This window comes from Limulus polyphemus, unplaced genomic scaffold (assembly GCF_000517525.1).
Source record: "Limulus polyphemus unplaced genomic scaffold, Limulus_polyphemus-2.1.2 Scaffold146, whole genome shotgun sequence".
Taxonomy (NCBI): Eukaryota; Metazoa; Arthropoda; class Merostomata; order Xiphosura; family Limulidae; genus Limulus; species Limulus polyphemus.
In genome coordinates this window covers 968,170-991,266 of record NW_013665756.1, presented here as the reverse complement: position 1 = coordinate 991,266, position 23,097 = coordinate 968,170, and the positions used below count along the sequence as shown (strand labels likewise).

Here is a 23,097-nt window from a genome sequence, read left to right as displayed (position 1 = left end):
AACAAAGACCTCTTTCATGTTGTAGCTTTACTTAACAAGGTCCCCTTTAATGTTGTAGCTTTACTTAACAAGGTCCCCTTTAATGTTGTAGCTTTACTTAACAAAGACTCCTTTAATTTTGTAGCTTTACTTAACAAATATCCCTTTAATGCTGTAGATTTACTTAACAAATATCCCTTTAATGCTGTAGCTTTACTTAACAAGGTCCCTTTAATGTTGTAGTTTTACTTAACAAGGCCTCCTTTAATGTTGTAGCTTTACTTAACAAGGTCCTCTTTAATGTTGTAGCTTTATTTAACAAAGATCCCTATAATGTTGTAGCTTTACTTAACAAAGATCCCTATAATGTTGTAGCTTTACTTAACAAGGTCCCCTGGTTTTACATTTAGATATATAAGTAATGAATTTTCTCTTACTTTGTTTTATTTGTGGAGTAGCACCAACCTATTTTGTTTGTTTTTTAAGTTCAAAGCTACATAATGGGTATTTTGTCTGTGACCAAGGCAGGGATTGAACCCTCATTTTTACCACTATACGCCTTCAACATTAACTCTGAGGCACCAAATTGGGGACACGGGTAATGAAAGAAATATTTACGTCAAATGAATTCGGAACTTGTTTTCATTAATTCAGGTTTTAACATTTCTTATTGAATAACTTGTGTACAAATCCAAAGACGGAAATATTGTGTCTAAGGCGGTTCAGCGGTTACTGTGTCAGACTATGGACCTGAAAGTCCATGGTTTGCATCCTGTTATCGCAAAAAATTAACATAAAGCGCCATAGGTCTGTGGTTGTTTTATTAGAATGTCGATCAAGTTCCATTATTCTGTCTGCCAAGATTATCTCAAGAGCTAGTGGTCAGTGGTGTTGACTTGGAATGAAAGGAAAATAGATTATTATAAAGTCATGAAATATAGGTCTAATTGAGATGTCACTTTAATCATGATTCTGAAAGAACATAATAACGTATCATTATATTACCCATCTTATGCATTTGATTGTTGAACTTGTAAACAAAACAGTTAGGTATTGTAAGCATAAAACGCTTATATATGATAACGATATAAACAAAACTAAAACCTCAATTTCACTTCTTTACTCCAATAAACCAATTAATTGTCTGTGCATAAAAACTTCACAAACCCTGAGGTTAATATATATATATATATAAAGATTTATTGGAGATCAATAAGCTTCAGTTGTATTTGTTACTTCCTTGGTGGTGACGTTTCGAGAAAACGTTTTTTAAACTAGAAACAAACCCTTTGGTTAAAAGTCTGATGATGCAAATCTGAAGACTTCAAAAAGACTTAGCTTTAAACCAGGCCCGACAAAATATCGTGCACTAATCAAGAAAGTATAATCATTATTAATATCCTTAAATTCTGTATTTCTTCACAAGCAAATATGCAATGAGTGATTTCATTTTTTTACACCAGAGAGCAGAACAAGACCGATTGGCCAAAATCCTTTGAATAATGCAATGCTTTTCATTAATGATAAATAATACAGAATTCATCCACGGTTTAATTCAACCAGATTTAAGAATTCAAAAACTTTCCCCCTTTTTACTGAGTTAGAGCTGCCATTTGATTAAAATCAGTAATGGTAAAATTGGCAGGTCATGAATAAAAACATGACTTTTGAAACCCCCTGTGAGTACCAACCAGGTGGTGTAGCTGGTGTTTCCTGAAACACGATGCACGCGTGAGGTTATTTATAGATATATATAGTGAACTTTGTTTCTCAAGACGTTATTTAGAAGTCACTTTACATACATAAAATCCGCTCTGTCAGAGCCACTGTTCAGAAATCGATTTGAAGGGGAAACATTTTTAAAAACAGCTTCGGACAACAGTGCATTAGTTTTTCCGATAATAAATGTTACGTTTTCTATTTTTAGTGCCAAGATACATAATGGGCTGTCGGCGTTCAGTCCAATGCGAGGAATCGAAACTCAAAGTTTAGTGTTGTAAGTCCACAAACATACTGTTGACCTACCAGAAGACATTAAGCTTGATAAATTAATAGATGTAACAACTAAGTATATGAGATGGGCCTGGCATGGCCTGGTGCTTAGGGCGCTCGACTCGCAATATGCAGGTCGCGGGTTGGAAAAAAAAAATCGCCGAACATGCTCACCCTTTCAGTCAGGGGGGCGTTATAATGGTGAATCCCACTAGTCATTGGTAAAAGAGTAGAACAAGAGTTGATAGTGGGTGTTGTTGACTAGCTACCTTCCCTCTAGTCTACCGCTGCTAAATTAGAGACGGTTAGCGCAGATATTTGAGACTTACCTCTACAAAATGGCAATACGCCACTCCAGTGAATAACACCGTGATCATTCATACACATGACACTAGCGCTCCCAAGTAACTGGTAGTTTATGTTACATGCAAATCTGCACCTGCTACCGGGAATTAAAGGTCCACGGGTGCACGTCATAAATCCATGATCTGGGACCATCAATGCAGGACATTCCTGAACTAAGAGATAATATTAGTTACTCCGATTGGTCTCTCACTAGTAAGCATTAACCATTATACTACTGAAAAACAAACAAGCGAAGAAAATGTTATAAAATTACACACTTTAATAATTAGATTTTAAACTCCTGGGTAGCCATTCACAAGGAAAGATGCGATTACTATATGCTGTCTTACAGTATTTATTAATGACATATGGAATGATTTAGCTATCATTCTTTGGTATCATAATCATAAAAGCCAAGTGTCGGTCGGTCACGCTCGATTTCTCTGAATTTCGTGGGTTACACGAGTCGAATTCCACTTTTTCTCCTATAATACTTTCCTATTTTCATTAAAATTATTTTAGTTAAATTCTAAACATCTTCACGTATTCTGCTATATAAAAACCTGTTAAGGAGGGAGTTTTTACATCAAGGATTTATTTAGCACTGAGTGAAATTAATTTGCCGTTTGTCATGAAGAACGATGATCGAGTATTTACAAGAAATGTGTTTTTAATAGAACTATTGCAATAATGTAATAGATGTGATTAGAAAATAACTGTGATCATTGAATGCTGGGACAAAGATCGATGCTGGAAAGAAACACTCTATATTTAAAGTAGAAATTGCTCATGATAGGCTTTGGTTTTCCGAAGCTAGAAAACCTTTTATTTTTCTTATGTCTGTTAACTTCACGGGTGGCGAAGTTACACATGAATGTTGGAGGATTAAAATTTGGTAGACTCTGGTTTCCCGTCATTTTTGCAGGGCTTTTATACTAGTTTTCTAATATAATACGATATCACTTAGGTGTTATGCTACTGTCTTTGGTACTTATTAATAAAATACTAAAATGGCATAGTTATTACGTTGTTATTAGGGGTGCGTGGCGATACAGCGGTACGATACGAGTATCGTATCCTGAAGCAGCGATACGATCGTATCGATACATCATCCCATACGATACGATTCATGTATCTTCACGAAATTTGGCAAGCTTTCAGTAAACATTATAAGTCTTTTCTACAGAAAAAATATTAATTTTTAATTGAGTATTTTTGCTAAAAATTAATGTTTTAATATATGGAATCTCCGAGTGTAAAGCGATTTTCATGTTAAGATTAAAAATACTTTTCTGCATCTAACAATTAACAAATTTCTTTTGTATGATCTCTAAAACCTCCGAAGTAAATTTCCAACTTTATTATTTTCGATAAATCTTTATATTTTATCTGCTATATTCACTGCCATTATTTTATGTAAAATCGGTCAGTTTGACCAGCCTCGTAACTACCATAAAAATATCAAAATTGTCTTTTTTTTTCTTTCTAGAATTACTTCAAAATTGTAACAGGAAACTACATTTGCTTACAGAAAATAACTTAAAGCTCTTAACATTATACGACTGTTTCTAATTAAATGTCATTGTCAAGGCTGTCAAACTTTGATAAAACTTCAGTATCTAAATACACATCGTATCGCGGTATCAATATCTAGTTACGCTTCGTATCAACCCAAGTTATTATATTTCGTATTTAGTAATAAAATAGAGGAATGATTTAGTCATTACGTTATTATATTTAGTAATTAGTAATAAAATAATGGAATGATTATATTTAGTATTTAGTAATAAATAGAAGAATGATTTAGCCATTACGTTATTATATTTAGTATTTAGTAATAGAATAGATGAATGATTTAGCCATTACGTTATCATATTTAGTAATAGAATACAGGAATGATTTAGCCATTACGTTATTATACTTAGTAATAAAATACAAGAATGATTTAGCCATTACATTAATATATTAAGTATTTAGTAATAAAATATTGGAATGATTTAGGCATTGCGTTATTATATTTATGATTACGTTACAGATTTACACAAAATCAGTTCAAAAGAAGAAAGCTCTTAGCTAATTATTTACCTTTACACACTGGTGACTGACCAGTCCACTGAACACTGCTTTGGTCACCTTCACAGGTGATGACCTCTTTTCCTACAAGCCTGTGGTCACTCGCACATGTGAATCTACAGATGCTTCCCCATGTTGTGCCATTAGAACAACTTACGTATCCATGGTCCGGGGCCTTCAGAAGCGGACATTTTAGAACTATAGATCATAAGAGAATCATTATTATAAACATATTATATAAAAATTGTAAAATTAACAAAATTTTTGTTATTCATTTTCTAAGATGATGTTGCGTTATCTTTAAAAAAAGATATTAATTGATTAAGCAGTTTATTTTTGCAGTAGTAAATAAAATTAAGTTACGACAATACTAAACTTGATTCAATAGTTGATTATATGTTCGTTTAACAAACTAAGAAGTAAAATTATTCATGTGTAAAAGCAACGACAACAAGTCGTGAGGTGTTTCGAATCCCACAACATGTTAGCACTTTCAGTTAGTTGTCTCGTTACTTACTATATTGTATCTGCCATGAACTGGAATAGAATGTGGATTGGTAGTTGTAATGATAATAATAACGTTTAGAGTTTGTTTCAATCATGATTTGGAAGAGAGAAATAATAACGCTTAGAGTTTGTTTCAGCCATGAACTGGAATAGAATGTGGATTGGTAGTTGTAATGATAATAATAACGTTTAGAGTTTGTTTCAACCACGGTTTGGAAGAGAGAATGGATAAGTAGGCTTCATAATAACGTTTAGAGTTTGTTTCAACCATGATTTGGAAGAGAGAGTGGATTAGTAGGCTTAATAATAACGCTTAGAGTTTGTCTCAACCATGATTTGGAAGAGAGAATGGATTGGTATGCTTAATAATGACGCTTAGAGGTTGTCTCAACCATGAATTGGAAGATAAAATGGATTGGTAGGCGTAATAATAACGCTTAAAGTTTGTCTCAGGCATAGTTTAGAAGAGAAAATGGATTGGTAGGCGAAACAGCAATTGCTTGTAATAGTTGGTTCAAAAACACGAAAAACAGAATAAAAAACATACAAAGATCTCAAATAATATGAGATGATGATGAAAAGCCTATTTTAATATTTGTACATTTTTCAAGTTAAAAATTGCTAATAAAACTGAATCCCAAAGATAAAAAACACCATTTAAGTAGCATCTCATTTGCGCACGACTTGTTTCTTTTTATTATGTGAAATAAAAATGGCCGATTTTCACCTTAAACTTTTTAGTAGAGCTTGGCGATCGACACGTTGACTTTCGAAAAATAAAAAATAATCATAGAAGCGAGTTATCTCCCCCCCAAAAAAAAATTACTGAAAATCATATTTCATTGCCTGCTACTGTTCTATTACGTAATAATTTTATAGGGCAGAGTACGTTGCATTAAAGCAATTTTGAATATGCAAATCAGCAAGTTATGTGACCACCACAGTCGATAAAATATTGATCACTTTTGGGAAGGATATGTAACACCCCTTTCCAATGCAAAATATTCATACACTCAGATCATAAAGATGTGTTCAGATCAGGGATTTAGAATATCCAAGATGGGAATATTCCTTGTTATTAATGATATTGTAAAACAAATGAACACTTGGAAACATCCACAAAGAGACCTGCAACAAGCCGTAAAGCAGCCATGGCAAGCAAAATACCACATTTTGTAAAAAGTAAGAATCCATGAACACAAAGGTCAGAGGCAAGAGCCGTGCACGTTCCCAGGCAACAGCACGCAACATAATGAAGAAGGATATTCATATGAAAAAGCGTAATGATTTTTTTTCTCTGTCATATTGTTCGGTTAATTAAATCGCAATCAACGTGTGCCTTCAAAATACGACAAAGAAAATCAACTGAAACAGCTAAATAAGTTAAGGCTCAGATTTACTCGAGGCCGGAACTGACAGTAAGAATAATCTAAGACTCGTGTTTCACTTGAAGCTGAAACTGACAGGTTTGTGTATAGACTAAGGCTCATCTTTCACTTGAAGCTGAAACTGACAGGTTTGTGTATAAAGTAAGGCTCATCTTTCACTTGAAGCTGAAACTGACAGGTTTGTGTATAAAGTAAGGCTCATCTTTCACTTGAAGCTGAAACTGACAGGTTTGTGTATAGACTAAGGCTCATCTTTCACTTGAAGCTGAAACTGACAGGTTTGTGTATAAAGTAAGGCTCATCTTTCACTTCAAGCTGAGACTGGCAGGTTTGTGAATAAGCCCAAGCTCACCTTTCACTTGAAGCTGGAACTGACAGGTTTGTGTATAAGCCCAAGCTCACCTTTCACTTGAAGCTGGAACTGACATGTTTGTGTATAAGCTAAGGTTCATCATTCACTTGAAGCTGGAACTGATAGGTTTGTGTAAAAGCTAAGACTTACCTTTCACTTGAATCTGGTACAGACAGGTTTAAACTATACGTTAAAACTCGATTTTTACTTGAAGCCGGAACTGAGAGGTTGAAAGTATAAGTTAAGGCTCACCTTTTACGTGAAGCCGGAACTGGCAGGTTTGAAGTTTGATTCCAGCTTTCTTAATGTGGAGTTGTATGAAATATTCACCTTCGGAGACCTTAGTGCCAGGCCTGGGACCAAGAGTTACAGCAATCTCTACTGAACCTGGAGATCTTAACAGCCTACAAGAGCAAAAAACATGGTAACCAATTAATAAAGTTGTCCAGATACTCAGACTTCTATAACTAAACACGTATACTTACGTATAATATGAGAAATACGGAGCTTTCATTTGCTGTACAAAATGCTAACTGAAACAGAAACTGGTTGACCAAAGTTACGAAATGGTCAGCTTCAGTCACCAACAGCGTATGAAGATGTGCTTCCATAGAAGCAAGAGAGAGAAGAGTGAGGATGTCTCTTAAAATATCCTGACCTTTTGTAAATTACCTTTCCATACTCTTATAGGAAATACATCTTTAATTTCGATGACGGAACCCACTTTGAGATTAATAATGCTTGGAGACGGCTTGAATGGTGATGATGATGACTGAACCTTGTCGAAACGTTGTACATTTACTGTTATGTTAAACTTATATTAAAGTTTTTCTTCATCACCTATTCAAGCCGTTTCCAAGCATTACATATCTTTAGTTTGTCTTTCCGACAGACAAAGACAACTCAGATTTTGTTTGTTCACCCGGCCTTCGTTGATGTGATACAGCTAGTTAGAGTACAATTAGATTTTGTGTTTTTCCTTATACAATACAGTTAGATTTGGTTTTGTGGCTATTTACTGTTACAGTAAAGAAGTCTAGAATAAGAGACGTGTGCAATTCACCAATAGTATCAACGCATTTAATTTAACATTTTCATCGGAGTTAATGAACCAACATTCAGTTATATTTCAACACATACGTGATGCAAATCATTCACACAATTCATACATTGCGAGTTATTTTAAGCCACATTCATCAGCTGTGAGTTCACCTTGGTCAAGATAGAACCTGTTCTAATGATATTAATTTAAATCAATACTAGCTAATGAAGACAAAGTTAATATGACATGACGTTTAGCCAGCGTTAGCCTGGCATCATCAGGCAACAGATGTACAAGGAAGTTGAAAAAAGGATAGTGTAAGTAGAAGAAGTAGAGAAAATCCAGATTTTCGAGAAGCGTAAAATATGTTGGATAAATTATCCAAACAAGTTTAGGTGTCGGGTGAACGGCGAGAAGGATCATGCTGGACGTCATAGGACAGTGAAGACTGTAACACTTCTAGCTTATTATTTTCAAGCTACCTTCCAAAGATCACCTAATGATGAAAGTTAAGATATGAACTCCTGTTTCTTCAAGTTAAACAAACTTCTTTTTTGAGAAAGTGGTTAAGACGTGGGTTTTTGCGTTTGGGGGTAATTTAAATCCTTTATTGACCTATCTAGTGGAGAACAGAATAACACAGGGACTCATGTGTCTTCGTGTTAAGGAAGATTCATTACTGACTCATCTGATAAACAGCTACTTAAGGTAGAGTCCATTTTATCTTGGACTAATCAAAGTCCTTTCTTGACTAATTTGGTGGGGTACTGGTTAAGCCGTAATTTGTGGGTCGCGGATTCGAATCCCGTCACCGAACATGCTCGCACTTTTAGCCGTGGATGGGGTTATAATGTGACGGTCAATCCCACTATTCGATGGTAAAGACTAGTCAAATTGTTGGTGGTGGGTACTGTTTACTAGCTGCCTTTCTATAGTCTGTCTTTTCGAAATTAGGTACAACTAACGCAGATAGCCCTCGAGTAGTTTCGCGCGAAATTAAAAAACAAACAGAGTATTGGTTAAGAAAATGCTAAACATAATCCTTTCCTGATCAATATGGTAGGGAGACATTTAAGACATGAACCCCTATTTTTTTGGAATTAGCAAAACTGTTAACAGACCAATCATAGGGAGAAAGTGCAGATATAGATCTCTGTTTCTGGGTTGAACAAAATACTTTACTGGTCAGTCTGGTGCGGTTAAAAGATGGGTTCCACTTTTTTAAAATAATCCAAAACCTAGTTTGTATTCACCATTTCTATCGCTTTATTGCCATGTTAAATTACTATAAAATTATTTAACCGTATCTATAAAACTAGCAGGCTTCTAATAGGGGATACAAGTTTGGGAAATAATTAGGGGGGTGCGTATCTCATCATAGTAGTCGATACGATACGTATCTAGATACAGAAGTTCTACCAACGGTTTGTTACAAAGTTTGACAGTCTTGTCTGTAATTCATTATCTATATTACTAACATTGTCTTATTTAAGTACTTCACACTTTACAGTCCTTTTTCAAATTCTCAGGTTTGATCAACTGAATGGCAGCTGGCAAGAAAAGTAAAATAAAAAAAAGTTAATATCTATCTATCTGTTTTGTTATGTTACTTTGCGTGTAATGTTTATGATGAAAGAAATGAAGTCAACATGTAGTACTAAATACTCATATTCCTCTGTTGAATCGTTAATTTTTAGCAAAAATACTTTATTAAAAATTCTGATTTTTTCTGTACAAAAGACATATAATGTTTACTGAAAGCTTGACAAATTTCGTGAAGGTACATAAATCGTATCGGACGATGTATCGATACAATCGTATCACGGCTTCACGATACGATACTCGTATCGTATCACTGTATCGTCACACCTTTATAAATAATAGTTTTATTTAATTTCTTTTCCAAAATTCACAATTATCCTCTCTAAAGACGTTTATAATTTGTGTGATTGTTTTATCACAAATTATATATGTATATATATATATATATATGTTTGAAAACTCGCTGCAACCATAGTTTCTCAGAAGTCTTACCATGCTAAAAATCGAGTTTCGATACTTGTTGTGGGCAGAGAAGAGTTAACCCATTATGGAGCTAACGCTTAACAACAACCAAGCCAAAGCAACTCCAATGTCCTCCAAGCCAGACGTGCCACTCTCTGCACGTTTTTGTCATCCTGACATTGAACTACCACATTTTTTCGTTTTTTTACTAGTTGGGGGTACTGATTGATATTCATACCATAACAAGGGTGGAGAGCCTATCCTAAGTTTCACCAGTGGGTGGCGCTTTCAGGAGCTATAGAAAAAAAACTAAACTTTATTAATGACGAGAAATATTTGTGGTGAGAAAATTCTGTCTGGTTTAAATACTGGTAGGATGAGAGCATGGGTGGAAAGAGTTTGAGCGACTGACGATGGATTGATTAGCTGTTTGTTTCAAACATAGCTCACAGAATGTAAGGGGTCAGTTAATTATGAGGATTGTGGCTATACAAAACATACGTGCCTTCCGGTTTGAAAGCTTATAACAGTAAAATTCGGTGGGCACAACACAGATAGCACATTGTGAAATTTATGCTTAATAATCCAGTAAAACACGTAACTTTATCACACATACACTATCAGTTTCTACCACAAAATAAACATACTTACTTACCGGCGAATTGTAAAGTTCGCTGGAAAACTAGTAAAACATAACACCATGGTAATATTCTTTTACATAAATTCATAAAGCTAGTGCTCACTGTTAGTAAAAACTGCTCCAAAAATGTATTTTCAATAAATGTTATTCTTTAGGAAAAATACAATTTAAGATCAGCATGAGAGATAAACTTTTAGCGTGATTAAACAATACATCAAAATAAGTTGAATGTGTGAAAGATAAACTTTTAGCGTGATTAAACAATACATCAAAATAAGTTGAATGTATGAGAGCTAAACTTTTAGCGTGATTAAACAATACATCAAAATAAGTTGAATGTGTGAGAGATAAACTTTTAGCTTGATTAAACAATACATCAAAATAACTTGAATGTACGAGAGCTAAACTTTTAGCGTGATTAAACAATACATCAAAATAAGTTGAATGTGTGAGAGATGCTAATCTTTTAACGTGATTAAACAAAACATCAAAATATGTTAGATGTTAAAACTTTTAGTGTAATGTTGAACAAAATATTCGCATAAGTTGAATATGTGATAATATTAAGCTTGTCACCAACATTAGATAAACGTGAGAGTTAAAACTTTTAACACAACGTTAAACTGACATCCAGTTAAGTTGAAGGCACAGTGTGAACATTAACGTTTCGTCAAGTCGTAGATACTACGTTTCAAGATGTAAGTACTACGTTTTGTTAAGTTGTAATTTGTCAAGTACTATATAGGACGTTTCGTCAAGTTGTAAATAGTAAATTTCGTCTAGGTATAGATACTACTTTTCGATAAGTCGTATGCAATCCGTTTCGTCAAGTTCTAAACAGTACGTTTCGCCAAGTTGTAAATAGTAAATGTTTTCAAGGTATAGATACTACTTTTCGATAAGTTATATGCAGTCCGTTTCGCTAAGTTCTAAACAGTACGTTTCGTCAAGTTTTATATAGTACATGTCGTCAAAATTTTGATACTACTTTTCGATAAGTTGTATTCAGTCCGTTTCGTCAAGTTTTATATAGTACATGTCGTCAAAATTTTGATACTACTTTTCGATAAGTTATATACAGTCCGTAGATTCTACGCTTCGTCAAGTTGTTGATACTACATTTCATCAAGTTGTAGATACTACATTTCGTCAAGTTGTAGATTCTACGTTTCGTCCAGTTGTTGATATTACATTTCGTCAAGTTGTAGATTCTACGTTTCGTCCAGTTGTTGATATTACATTTCGTCAAGTTGTACATACGACATTTCGTCAAGTTGTAGATACTACTATTCGTCAAGTTGCGGATACTACATTTCATCAGGTTGTAGATACTACGTTTCGTCAAGCTGTAGATACTAAATTTGGTCAAGCTGTTGACACTACTTTTCGTCAAGTTGTTGATATTACATTTCGCCAAATTGTAGATACCACATTTCATCAAGTTGTAGATACTACATTTCGTCAACTTGTAGATTCTACGTTTCGTCAAGTTGTAGATACTACGTTTCGTCAAGTTCTTCTGAACCTTACCGAGAACATGTCCTAACAGGAGGCAAAGAGGTGACAGCACAGGTTTGACCCCGGTCCACAATTATTTTTTGATCACGTGGACATCTGATGCACATACTTGAGATAGGCCTGTTGGTTGTGCGGAGGCTCATGGATCTTCTTATTGGTAGCTGAGTATCTGCTAAAATAAATGAATTAGAACAGGGGATCTTTAGCCCAACCTGCATTGAAACAAGACACCTCTAGCTTATGCCATGTTAACCCTTCTATAGCTTAACCTGTGTGATGCAGGACATCTTTAGTTTAACTCGTGTCGAAACAAATATCTCCAGTTTAACCTGTGTTGGAACAATAATTTCTATCTTAACCTATTTGTAACAGGACATCTTTAGTCTAACTCGTGTCGAAACAAAACATCTCCCGCTTAACCTGTGTTGGAACAAGAATTTTTAGCTTAACCTGTGTGTGGCAGGACATCTCTAGCTTAACTTGTATCGAAACATAAATCTCCAACTTAACCTGATGGCAGGTAATTTTTAGCTTAACTTATGTGTGGCAGGACATCTCTAGCTTAATTTGTATCGAAACAGAAATTTCCAACTTAACCTGTGTGTGACAGGTAATTTTTAGCTTAACCTGTGTGTGGCAAGACATCTTTAGCCTAATTTGTGTCGAAACAAGGTATCTCCAGTTTAACCTGTTTCGAAACAAGTCATATTTAGCTTAAACTTGCGGAGACAGGACATCACTAGCGTAACTTGTGACGAAACAAGATATCTTTAGCTTAACCTGTGTCGAAACAAGGCATCTCCAGTTTAACCTGTGTCGAGACAAGGCATTCTATAGCTTAACCTTCTGGAGACAAGACATCTCTAGCCTGTGTGTTTGTGTTTGTTATGAATTTCGCGCAAAGCTACACGAGGGCTATCTGGGATAGCCGTCCCTAATTTAGCAGTGTAAGACTCGAGGGAAGGCAGCTAGTCATCGCCACCCACCGCCAACTCTTGGGCTACTCTTTTACCAACGAATAGTGGGATTGACCGTCACATTATAACACACAGATGAAAGGGCGAGCATGGTTGGTGTGATGGGGATTCGAACCCGCGACCCTCAGATTGCTAAGCGAGCGCCCTAACCACCTGGCCATGCCGGGCCATCTCTAGCCTAACTTGTGTCGAAACAAGGCATCTCCAGTTTAACACCTCAATAGAAACAGGATATCACTTAATTAACCTGTGTTGAGACAGGAAATATCTAGCTTAATTTGTGTCGAGACAATTAAAAAAATTAAAATGTTAATATTTTAAAATTGACTCTAACACAAGTTATTTTGAAATAATAAATTAAAACACAAGTTCACTAAAAGTAATCACAGCTTTAATAACAGGGGAAAACATAGTCACAGCGATAGCAAAAACTGCAATGTTTTAAAATTTTATTGTGTTCAGAAAAAAGTTTAAAAATATAAATGGAAAGAAAAGCTTCATAGTCTCTGAATAAACAAACAAATATTTCTTTATCAAAAGGATCCTTGCAAAATTTTACATTAATAAATTAACCTTCAAAAACAAACAAAACGGTGGTGATGACAGCTTAATAACGTCATTCCTCCAAAAAAAAAAAACAACAACAAGAACTGAGACACCAAAATCATCGTGGAATTTGAAAGAAACCTTTTTTTTATCTACAACTGGATAAGTCAGATCTGAACGCTAAACATAGCACGTAGAACAAAACTCATTGTAGACGTACTTTATCACATCATTTCAGCATAATGATGTCCAACGTGTAATCCAGAAATTACATGTACCGCTCTTAGCTAGAATAAATAAATAATTTTACAAAAGTCTCTTTTGATTCTGAATTAGTATTCGCCACTCTTGACTAAAATAAAAACAATCATAAGTTATTCTTCTTAGAAACTGTCTATCAAAGTCTAATAGTCCTAAACGTATATTTTAAAGCTTTAATAAGTTTATAAATAATATCAAGAAACTTATCGTTGATGGCTCGTAAAGATTAAAATGTGGATATCAGCCACTGATCCCACACCAAGTTAATTCATCAAGCAGAAGTATCCACCAAATAACCGCATCTGGGGAACATGTACATAATAAATTAGATTATTTAGATTTCAAACCTTCAACATAATCATTATTGGCTCCCCAACTTTGAATAAGTACCTTTTTAGGAATTAGCGTAATAGTAGTGATCACAAAAAATTACCTTTAACGTGAAAGATACACAAGACAAATAATAGTCTTCTTAATTCTCACTCCAAAATAATTAATCACCTGAGGACACATTGAAGTTGTTTGTTTGAAACGCTCTGTGATATGACCAATGAATGAAGAAGAAACTAACAATTTATTGATTTCACTAGAAAGAGAGTGAATATCTATAAACAAAAGTTTGTATAGTAAAAATTCAGTATTTTTTAATAAGGACTAAGTAATGTCATCCCTGAGTAGCTTCTTAAGTTTATTTATTAATGATAATGTTGTATAACTAGAAAACGTTTCAAACGGGGGAACCCTAAAGTGATCAATTCTTAAACATGCATTTTCCAATTAAAGTATTGGTCAATCTATAAGGTGAAAGGACAACATATTCCCAACACCCAAATATGATCTCAGCCAATCTATAAGGAGAGAAGTTAAAATTCTCCCCAACTCCCAAATAAGGTTACAATCAATCTATAAGGTGAAGAGCCAGCATGCCCTCCTCAACTCCTAAATAAGATCTCAGCCAACCTATTAGGTGAGGGGACAATATGTTCCCCAGATCTCATATAGAATCTCAGTCAGTCTATAAAGTGCGGAGTTAACATGCTCCCCAATTTTCAAATATGGTCTCAGTCCATCTGTAAGTTGAAGAGTTTAAATGCTCTACAAAGGTGCATTGTAAACATTTCAGAAGTAAAGGATAAACTTAAATTCCTTCTATGAAGAATCTGCTCCTCCATCTAATTAATACTATTCCAAACACAAAACGTTGTATTTTCACCAAATGAATACAGTTCCAAACACAAAACGTTGTATCTTCACCAAATGAATACAGTTCCAACCACAGGACGTTGTATCTTCACCAAATGAATACAGTTCCAAACAAAAAACTTTGTATCTTCACCAAATCAATACAGTTCCAAACACAAAACGTTGTATCTTCACCAAAAGAATACAGTTCCAACCACAGGACTTTGTATTTTCACCAAATGAATACAGTTTCAAACACAGAACGTTGTATCTTCACCAAATGAATACAGTTCCAAACACAGAACATTGTATCTTCACCAAATGAATACAGTTCCAAACACAAAACGTTGTATCTTCACCAAATGAATACAGTTCCAACACAAAACGTTGTATCTTCACCAAACACAAAACGTTGTATCTTCACCAAATGAATACAGTTCCAAACACAGAACGTTGTGTCTTCACCAAATGAATACAGTTCCAAACACAGAACGTTGTATCTTCACCAAATGAATACAGTTCCAAACACAGAACGTTGTATCTTCACCAAATAAATATATTTCCAAACACAGAACGTTGTATCTTCACCAAATGAATACAGTTCCAAACACAGAACGTTGTATCTTCACCAAATGAATACAGTTCCAAACAGATGAAAAAGAAACATACTTTCCTCAAATGAATACAGTTGCAAACGGATAACCAAAACAAAATAACACTGCTTCTCTAAATAATTACTACTCAAAGCAAACTAATTCAAAGAAACTATAAAGCAACTATTAACTACAATCATGGTCCAGAACTTTTAAGAATATAAGGTTGATAATACTTACTCAGAACAATGACCATACTTATATACTCTTCGTAGACAACAAAATTTCCATGGAAACAAGCTCTCGTGAAGAATTAAGGTTAATCTTAAACCACGTATATTGAAAAACTTTTCACAGACTATCCACTAAATGTCAACTTCCAAAACAACGTTTAAGGAGACTGAAGGCAAAAAATATATTCAAAATATATCGAGGAATTTAAGTGATATGTGATCGAGTGTGTGTGCTATGATTTTAGTGATATGTGATCGAGTGTGTGCTATGATTTTAGTGATATGTGATAGAGTGTGTGCTATGATTTAAGTGATATGTGATCGAGTGTGTGCTATGATTTAAGTGATATGTGATCGAGTGTGTGCTATGATTTAAGTGATGTGTGATCGAGTGTGTGCTATGATTTAAGTGATATGTGATTGAGTGTGTGCTATGATTTTTGCTTCTTCAACCATCTTTCTTATGAAATTAGCTGTTGATTCAAGATAAGGCTGGAAGCTTGTGAACTTTCTGTTTCTCGGCCTTAGTCGTCTTCAGATTCCTGTTTATTTTCTTCATTGCAATGGTGTTTGGAAGGCTTTATCGTAACCATAATTTTTATTTTGCATAAACGTTGCTTCATGTAAACTTGGGGTGTAGTTCCGGAGGACATTGCTTATCTTAAACGCTAAGCTTCCATGGAGAACAGTAAAGGCTTTCTTCTTCAAAATGTACTGTCCTTTGAATGTACACCATTTAACAATTTCTTGACGTAGAAATCATTATGTGGAAAGAGCTGTAAGACATTTCTTCAGCCAGGAATATATTCCAACGAGAATTGCACCGTGAAACAGATGTATAATTCCTGAACATGTGGCCTGTACCACATATGAATGGAGCTTAGACAAGATATATCTGAATATAAATAAATTAATAACTCCGAACCTAAAGATCCTCCCACCAATCTGAATATAAAGAAATTAATAACTCCGAACCTAAGGATCCTCCCACCGATCTGAATATAAAGAAAGTAATAACTCCGAACCTAAATATTCTCCCGCTAATCTGAATATAAAGCATCGAATAACTCCGAATCTAAATATTCTCCCGCTAATCTGAATATAAAGCATCGAATAACTTCGAACCTAAGTATCCTTGCATCATTATGAATCTAAGAATACTACATATAGATATCCTTTCTTCACTCCGAATCTAAGAATATTGCCATTATTCTGAATGTAAAGATAGTGCGGTCATTCTGAATCTAAGGTTACTGCCATCTTTCTAAATCTAAGGTTATTGCCACTTCTAAATTTAAGATTACTATCAGCACTCTAAACCTAAGGATACTGTAATCTGAAGATGATATAATTAATATGAATCTAGGGATACTATGGTCAGGTGAATCTAAAGTTACTATCGTTAGTGTTGGTCTAAAGATACTATGGTCAGTGTGAATCTAAAGTTACTAGCGTTAGTATTGGTCTAAAGATACTATTGTGAGTGTGAATCTAAAGATACTATCGTCAGTGTGAATCTAACGATACTATCGTTAGTGTTGGTTTAAATATACTATCGTCAGTGTGAATCTAAAGTTCATCCCACAACTATTCTAAGTCTGAGGATTCTCTGCTACCCAAGACTACTTAAATGCAACTTACAATCTAGTCACCCAGTGGGTCAGCGGTAAGTTTGCGGACTTAAAACGCTAAAATCCGGGGTTTGATAACTCGAGATGGACAGAGAGCAGATAGTCCATCATGTAACTTTGCGGTAAAACAAATTACATTCTAACAATAACTTTAAAATCTTTCAAGCTAGTCAGTTTCACATTCTAAAAAGAACGGGTTCAGAAGCTTATAAAAATGATAAACTTCAGCCATACCAGCGCATGGATTGTATAACCATACCAGAATGGTGCACATGGATTGTAAAATCATACTAAAATGGTGCACATGGATTGTATAACCATACCAGAATGGTGCACATGGATTGTAAAACCATACTAAAATGGTGCACATGGATTGTAAAACCATACCAGAATGGTGCACATGGATTGTAAAACCATACTAAAATGGTGCACATGGATTGTATAACCATAACAGAATGGTGCATATGGATTGTAAAACCATACTAAAATGGTGCACATGGATTGTAAAACCATACTAAAATGATGCACATGGATTGTATAACCATACCAGAATGGTGCACATGGATTGTATAAACATACCAGCATGTTGCACATGGATTGTATAATCATATCAGCATGGTGCACATGGATTGTATAAGCATACTAGAATGGTGCACATGGATTGTATAACCATACCAGCATGGTGCACATGGATTGTATAACCATACCAGAATGGTGCACATGGAATAATTTGACTTCAAAGAGACCACTAACACAAAATTCATGTAATGTAATAAATAACGCAATGTTTTATCGATTAGGTTTCTAAGTAAGTCTCAGTCTATTTTAGTTTTAGGTTTACAAGTCCTTCAAAAGGAAATAAAAATCTAAACCTCGTAAATTAATAGTCTATATTTTCCAGATGGATTAATTATCTGCTTTTTAGATGTATAGGTTTACACTAACATCTCCGCCATGCATCCAAGCTTACTTGAAGTAACCCAATAAAAAATGGCATTGATTAAGGAAGATAAGAATAGATAGATAGAAAGATAGATAGATATTTGTATTTAATGAAACATATAGCTTGACATAAAATATTGTTTGAAGAAAACAAAGTTTAACCTACTAAGAAACTTAGGCATATTCAATTCTCAAGTTATATAATTCATTTATAAACATCAGTATCCTTTACGCTAAACGCTCTGCTTTGCATGAATAACGTTTTTTTTATATATTTATATTTCGTCAGAATTCGCGATGATTTATTTAAAATGTGTGCTGTTAGGTTTCTCGCAACGCTATAAAAATGAACATATAGATAACAGATGGCCAAGTAGATAGAGGGATATTAAGATGAAGCCGAACATAGAGACATATAAATAAAAATACGAATTCCTATACAGAATAACATACAGATATACAGATAATCAGATAGATAGAGATACATTAAAGTAAACCTAAGAATATGGATGACCAGATGGACAAATAAATAACGAGATAGATAGATAGCTATACAGACCAAAATAGAGATACACGGATAATCAGATAGATAGAGAGACATTAAAATAAATCTAAGTATATGGATGGCCAAATAGACAAATAGATAACGATATAGATAGATAGTTATACAGATACACAGATAATGACAAGTATGTTAAACAGATCGACAGCCGGATTACTATCTTTATAGATAAATAAGTAAATGTAAATAAAAGCCGTAGATAGATGTAAAAACACAGAGATATAGAGAAAGATAAGTAGATAAAATATTGATGAATATAAGTTTGTTTTAGAGTAAAACCAAGTGGGATATCTATCGTGTCCACCACAGGGTATCGAACCCAGGATTTTAGCATTGTAAGCTTACCGCTGCCCTATCGGGGTATATAAAAATAAGGAGATCCATGAGAAGTTAGCTAGATAAAATACAAATAAATATAAGTATAATGAGATGTACAGAAAGATAAGTAAATAAAATACAGATAAATATAAGAGTAATGAGATGTACAGAAAGATAAGTAAATAAAATACAGATAAATATAAGAGTAATGAGATGTATAGGAAGATAAGTATATAAGATGAAGGTAAATATACGAGTAAGGAGATATATAGGAAGATAAGTAGATAAAATACAGATGAATATGCGAGTAAGGAGATGTATAGGAAGATAAGTAGATAAAATACAGATAAATATACGAGTAAGGAGATGTATAGGAAGATAAGTAGATAAAATACAGATAAATATACGAGTAAGGAGATGTATAGGAAGATAAGTAGATAAAATACAGATGAATATGCGAGTAAGGAGATGTATAGGAAGATAAGTAGATAAAATACAGATAAATATACGAGTAAGGAGATGTATAGGAAGATAAGTAGATAAGATACAGATAAATATATGAGTAAGGAGATGTATAGGAAGATAACCAGGTAAAATACAGATAGATATAACAATAAGAAAATGAAAAGGAAAGTAAAAAATATCCAAATAGGTAGAACAGTCTGATATGAAACATCAGATTATATCAAAAATAGAAGATCAAAGAGACTGATAAGCAAATTTAGAGATAATCCGATAAATTAACCTGCTTCGTATACAGACCAGCGAATAAACAAATAGCTTTATTTGTCTGTATTTTATCTAGTTATCTTCCCATATATCTCCTTATTCTATCAGGGTTGCCACGTACAAACTGATAGATAGATAGGAAGGTATTTGTTAGTTAAGGGATGATCTAGTTTCGTCCATGCCTGTTTTAGTGTTAACAGATGTCCCTCCATACAAAGACAGTGTTCATCTTATAACCTTTAGCAATCATTTCAAATTACTTTATGATATTGGCAAGGCTAATGATAAGTGTGGTATGAAAAAAGTTTACAAATAAGCAGGCTGACGGTTGAGTTAAACCAGATCAGGCGGCCATCGCTTTATTGTTGATATTCAATTCTTACTTCTGTAGTAGAAACTCTGTGGAATGGCTTTCCTGGCTCCCTCTATCTGCACATGAAACAACTTCTGTGGACGAGGTTGTTTGGTGTACCGATCCCGATAAGCCCTTGGTGGTGTTGAAATATTCACCACACTGCCTCTACGCCGTTGCCCTCTAGTGTATGCCTGATAAGATGATGGACTTGTCAGAGGAAGTTTGATGGTGTATCTTTCTGACGCACGTTCTCTGGAAGGAAAAACTTGAGATACATGAGTTAAAATTATATTAGACCTATTGTAGGCTGGTTGGTCACTTTGAACTTCCAATCGTGAGTTGTTACTACCGAAGTGATCCTGTGCAGGAGCAAAGAAACGAGCAGCTCCTTCTCCTTTACGTCGTCTTGGGATCCTAGTGCGGGTGTGACCTTTTCTCGCAGTTGAAATCGTAATATGCCCTCGAACGCCATGGCGGCGATACGTTAAACGATTTAGTCGGCCCCCTATGATAAGAATGTAAATACTTAGAACAAAATAAAAAGAATAAAGATTTTAAATAACAAGGAAAATATAATATTTCTTAACTTTAAAATGTTATTACTACGCAAGTGTTATATAACTGCTTCTAATTGGCTACAATAGTTAAAAGCATTTTTATTGGAGAGCAACATTTGATGCCTAGACCCGCTGGGTTTAAGAGTGTTAGCTTGATCTATCTTAAGGTTGTTACAAATAGTAAGCAACAGCTGAGGGATATACTTGGTAGCAGAAGTTCAACAATAAAGGGATGTTTGAAAATAAAATTTAAGCTTGTTTAAATTAACCTGATTAAAATTGTATTTTGGCAATGTTTCTGTCCATTACTGTCATCTCATTTATTAGTTAATGTGTGATCATTGGATTACTTGATGCCCCAGTAGTTTCATCTGCGTTTTTCTATTTTACGAAAACTAGTTTATTAATGTTATTAGTTACTATATTTACAAATGCATTAAATCTTCCTTTCATTCTATCATCTTTCACATAATATCTTTAAACAACGATCGTTCTTATGAAACAGAAATAATCAGTGAGTTATTTAGAAGTATGGCACTTGCTTTCTAACGATAGAATTCATTGTTCTTGTAACCAGTTCGATACTTAAAACCACAAGGCACACTTCTAGAAACCGTCATTAGTCATTTGAACCACAACTTACTTTTAAGCGGGTAATGTCCACCTTGTAACAAGGTGGATTTTGGATCATATCTATTAGTTGTAGCTCCAAACAGATGAGGCGAGAGAGATGAGAACCTTCGATTATTGTTATCATAGTGCACACGATTCGCTAGGTGGCGCCAATGAGCTCTCTGGTTATACATAGGACTACGTCCGTCTTCTGAAATACGGGACTGGCTAATCTGTGGTATGCGTCTTCCTTGGTGAAATATACGATCTCTATATCTGTAAATCAATCACAAAATACACGTAATATGTCATCCATGATCTTCCATATACAGAATATGATGTTATCCCTACACGATGTCAGTTGCTCCGTTATTAAACTGTATATATTATTATTAATAACGAAAAAAGTATCTTCAACTTATATTAACGATTATAGAATCAATTGCTATTAGGCCATTACCTTTGTTTGCTCTGGTAATAATAATGCTATTATTGTTACCAAACAAATATGATTATATTCATTAAATGAATTGTTACTATGACAATAACTTAATGTTCTATTATTTATAATATATTTTATTATACACAAACTGAAATACCCATCAAATGAATATTTAAAGTAAATTTAACAACAATCATATATTTCAAAGTAATAACTTGAACATAAACTTTATTTCAACATTTTAGAATTATAACAAAGCTTCTTCATAAACAACATTTACAGTTTTCTTTCCATCTAACAACAAATAAAGATTTTGAGGTGATCCCACCCTTGAATACCCTACATCTCACTGACCATGAGAAAGCATGGTTGTTTGGGAAACAATCCAGCAACTTTCATACTTTGACCTTGAATCCACTTAGAATATTCAACATTGTCGAATATGTCAACCTGCCAAGATTGTTTGAGATTGACTCAATAGGCTGGGAGTAATCAAACAACAGACTTTACAAAACAGAAATAAGGCTAAGCTCAATTTTGACCCCCCTTAGGACATTCTCAATAGTTCATAGTGTTTACATACAAATTTTGATTGGCCCATTAGGCTCGGAGGAGTTAGGGTGCAAACAAACACACATTTCGTCTTTATACATACATATATATATATATATATATATATATTGATTATGAAATCAATTGTTAGTGTCCCTCGGTGAAACAGCGATAAGTTTGCAGACTTATAACCTTGAAATTCTGGATTCGATTAGCTGCGGTGGACATAGAAGTTTGTCCAAAGTGGCCTTGCTCTCAAACGAAGAAAGAAGGAATCCTAGTATTTGTTATTATACTACTTCTTATAATTAATTATGGCTTTAGTAAAATAATATTTCTGTTAATCGACGTATCATTTTAAAAAGACTTAAAGCACAAAATAAAGAAATTCCGTGAGAAAAACAACAACACACGAAGCAACACATTCATGCATTTAGTTTCTACGGAAGAGGTCAATGTTCGCAATCAAAGTGAGTTAGTTTAAATAAATAACTCTGCATGTAACGTAAACATACGCTGGAAGTTTGATAAGTGCACTAAACATTAAATATTATTACCGAAGTTAAAAACGGCCCACTAATTTATGTTGCCGATATCTGTGTGAATTAACTATATTGCAAGTTATCATCCCATTTTAAATCTGACGAGCACACCAAACATTAAATATTATTACCGATGTTAAAAACGGCCCACTAATTTATGTTGCCGATATCTGTGTGAATTAACTACGTGGCCAGTTGTCATCCCATTTCAAGTTTGGTAAGT

The 23,097-nt window shown here is 34.2% G+C and overlaps 1 protein-coding gene across 1 annotated transcript in view; it reads right to left on the bottom strand.

Annotated features, from left to right (window-relative positions):
- Positions 1-23,097, bottom strand: part of LOC106475346 — an 89,780-nt gene that overhangs the window by 4,148 nt on the left and 62,535 nt on the right. The window contains exons 3-8 of the mRNA XM_022380663.1: positions 21,370-21,614; positions 20,198-20,674; positions 11,853-12,012; positions 6,889-7,040; positions 4,402-4,587; positions 2,301-2,489 (exon numbers count right to left, since the gene is read on the bottom strand). Of these exons, the coding sequence (XP_022236371.1) occupies positions 2,301-2,489; positions 4,402-4,587; positions 6,889-7,040; positions 11,853-12,012; positions 20,198-20,674; positions 21,370-21,614 (1,409 nt within the window). The remainder of the gene's footprint in view (positions 1-2,300; positions 2,490-4,401; positions 4,588-6,888; positions 7,041-11,852; positions 12,013-20,197; positions 20,675-21,369; positions 21,615-23,097) is intronic.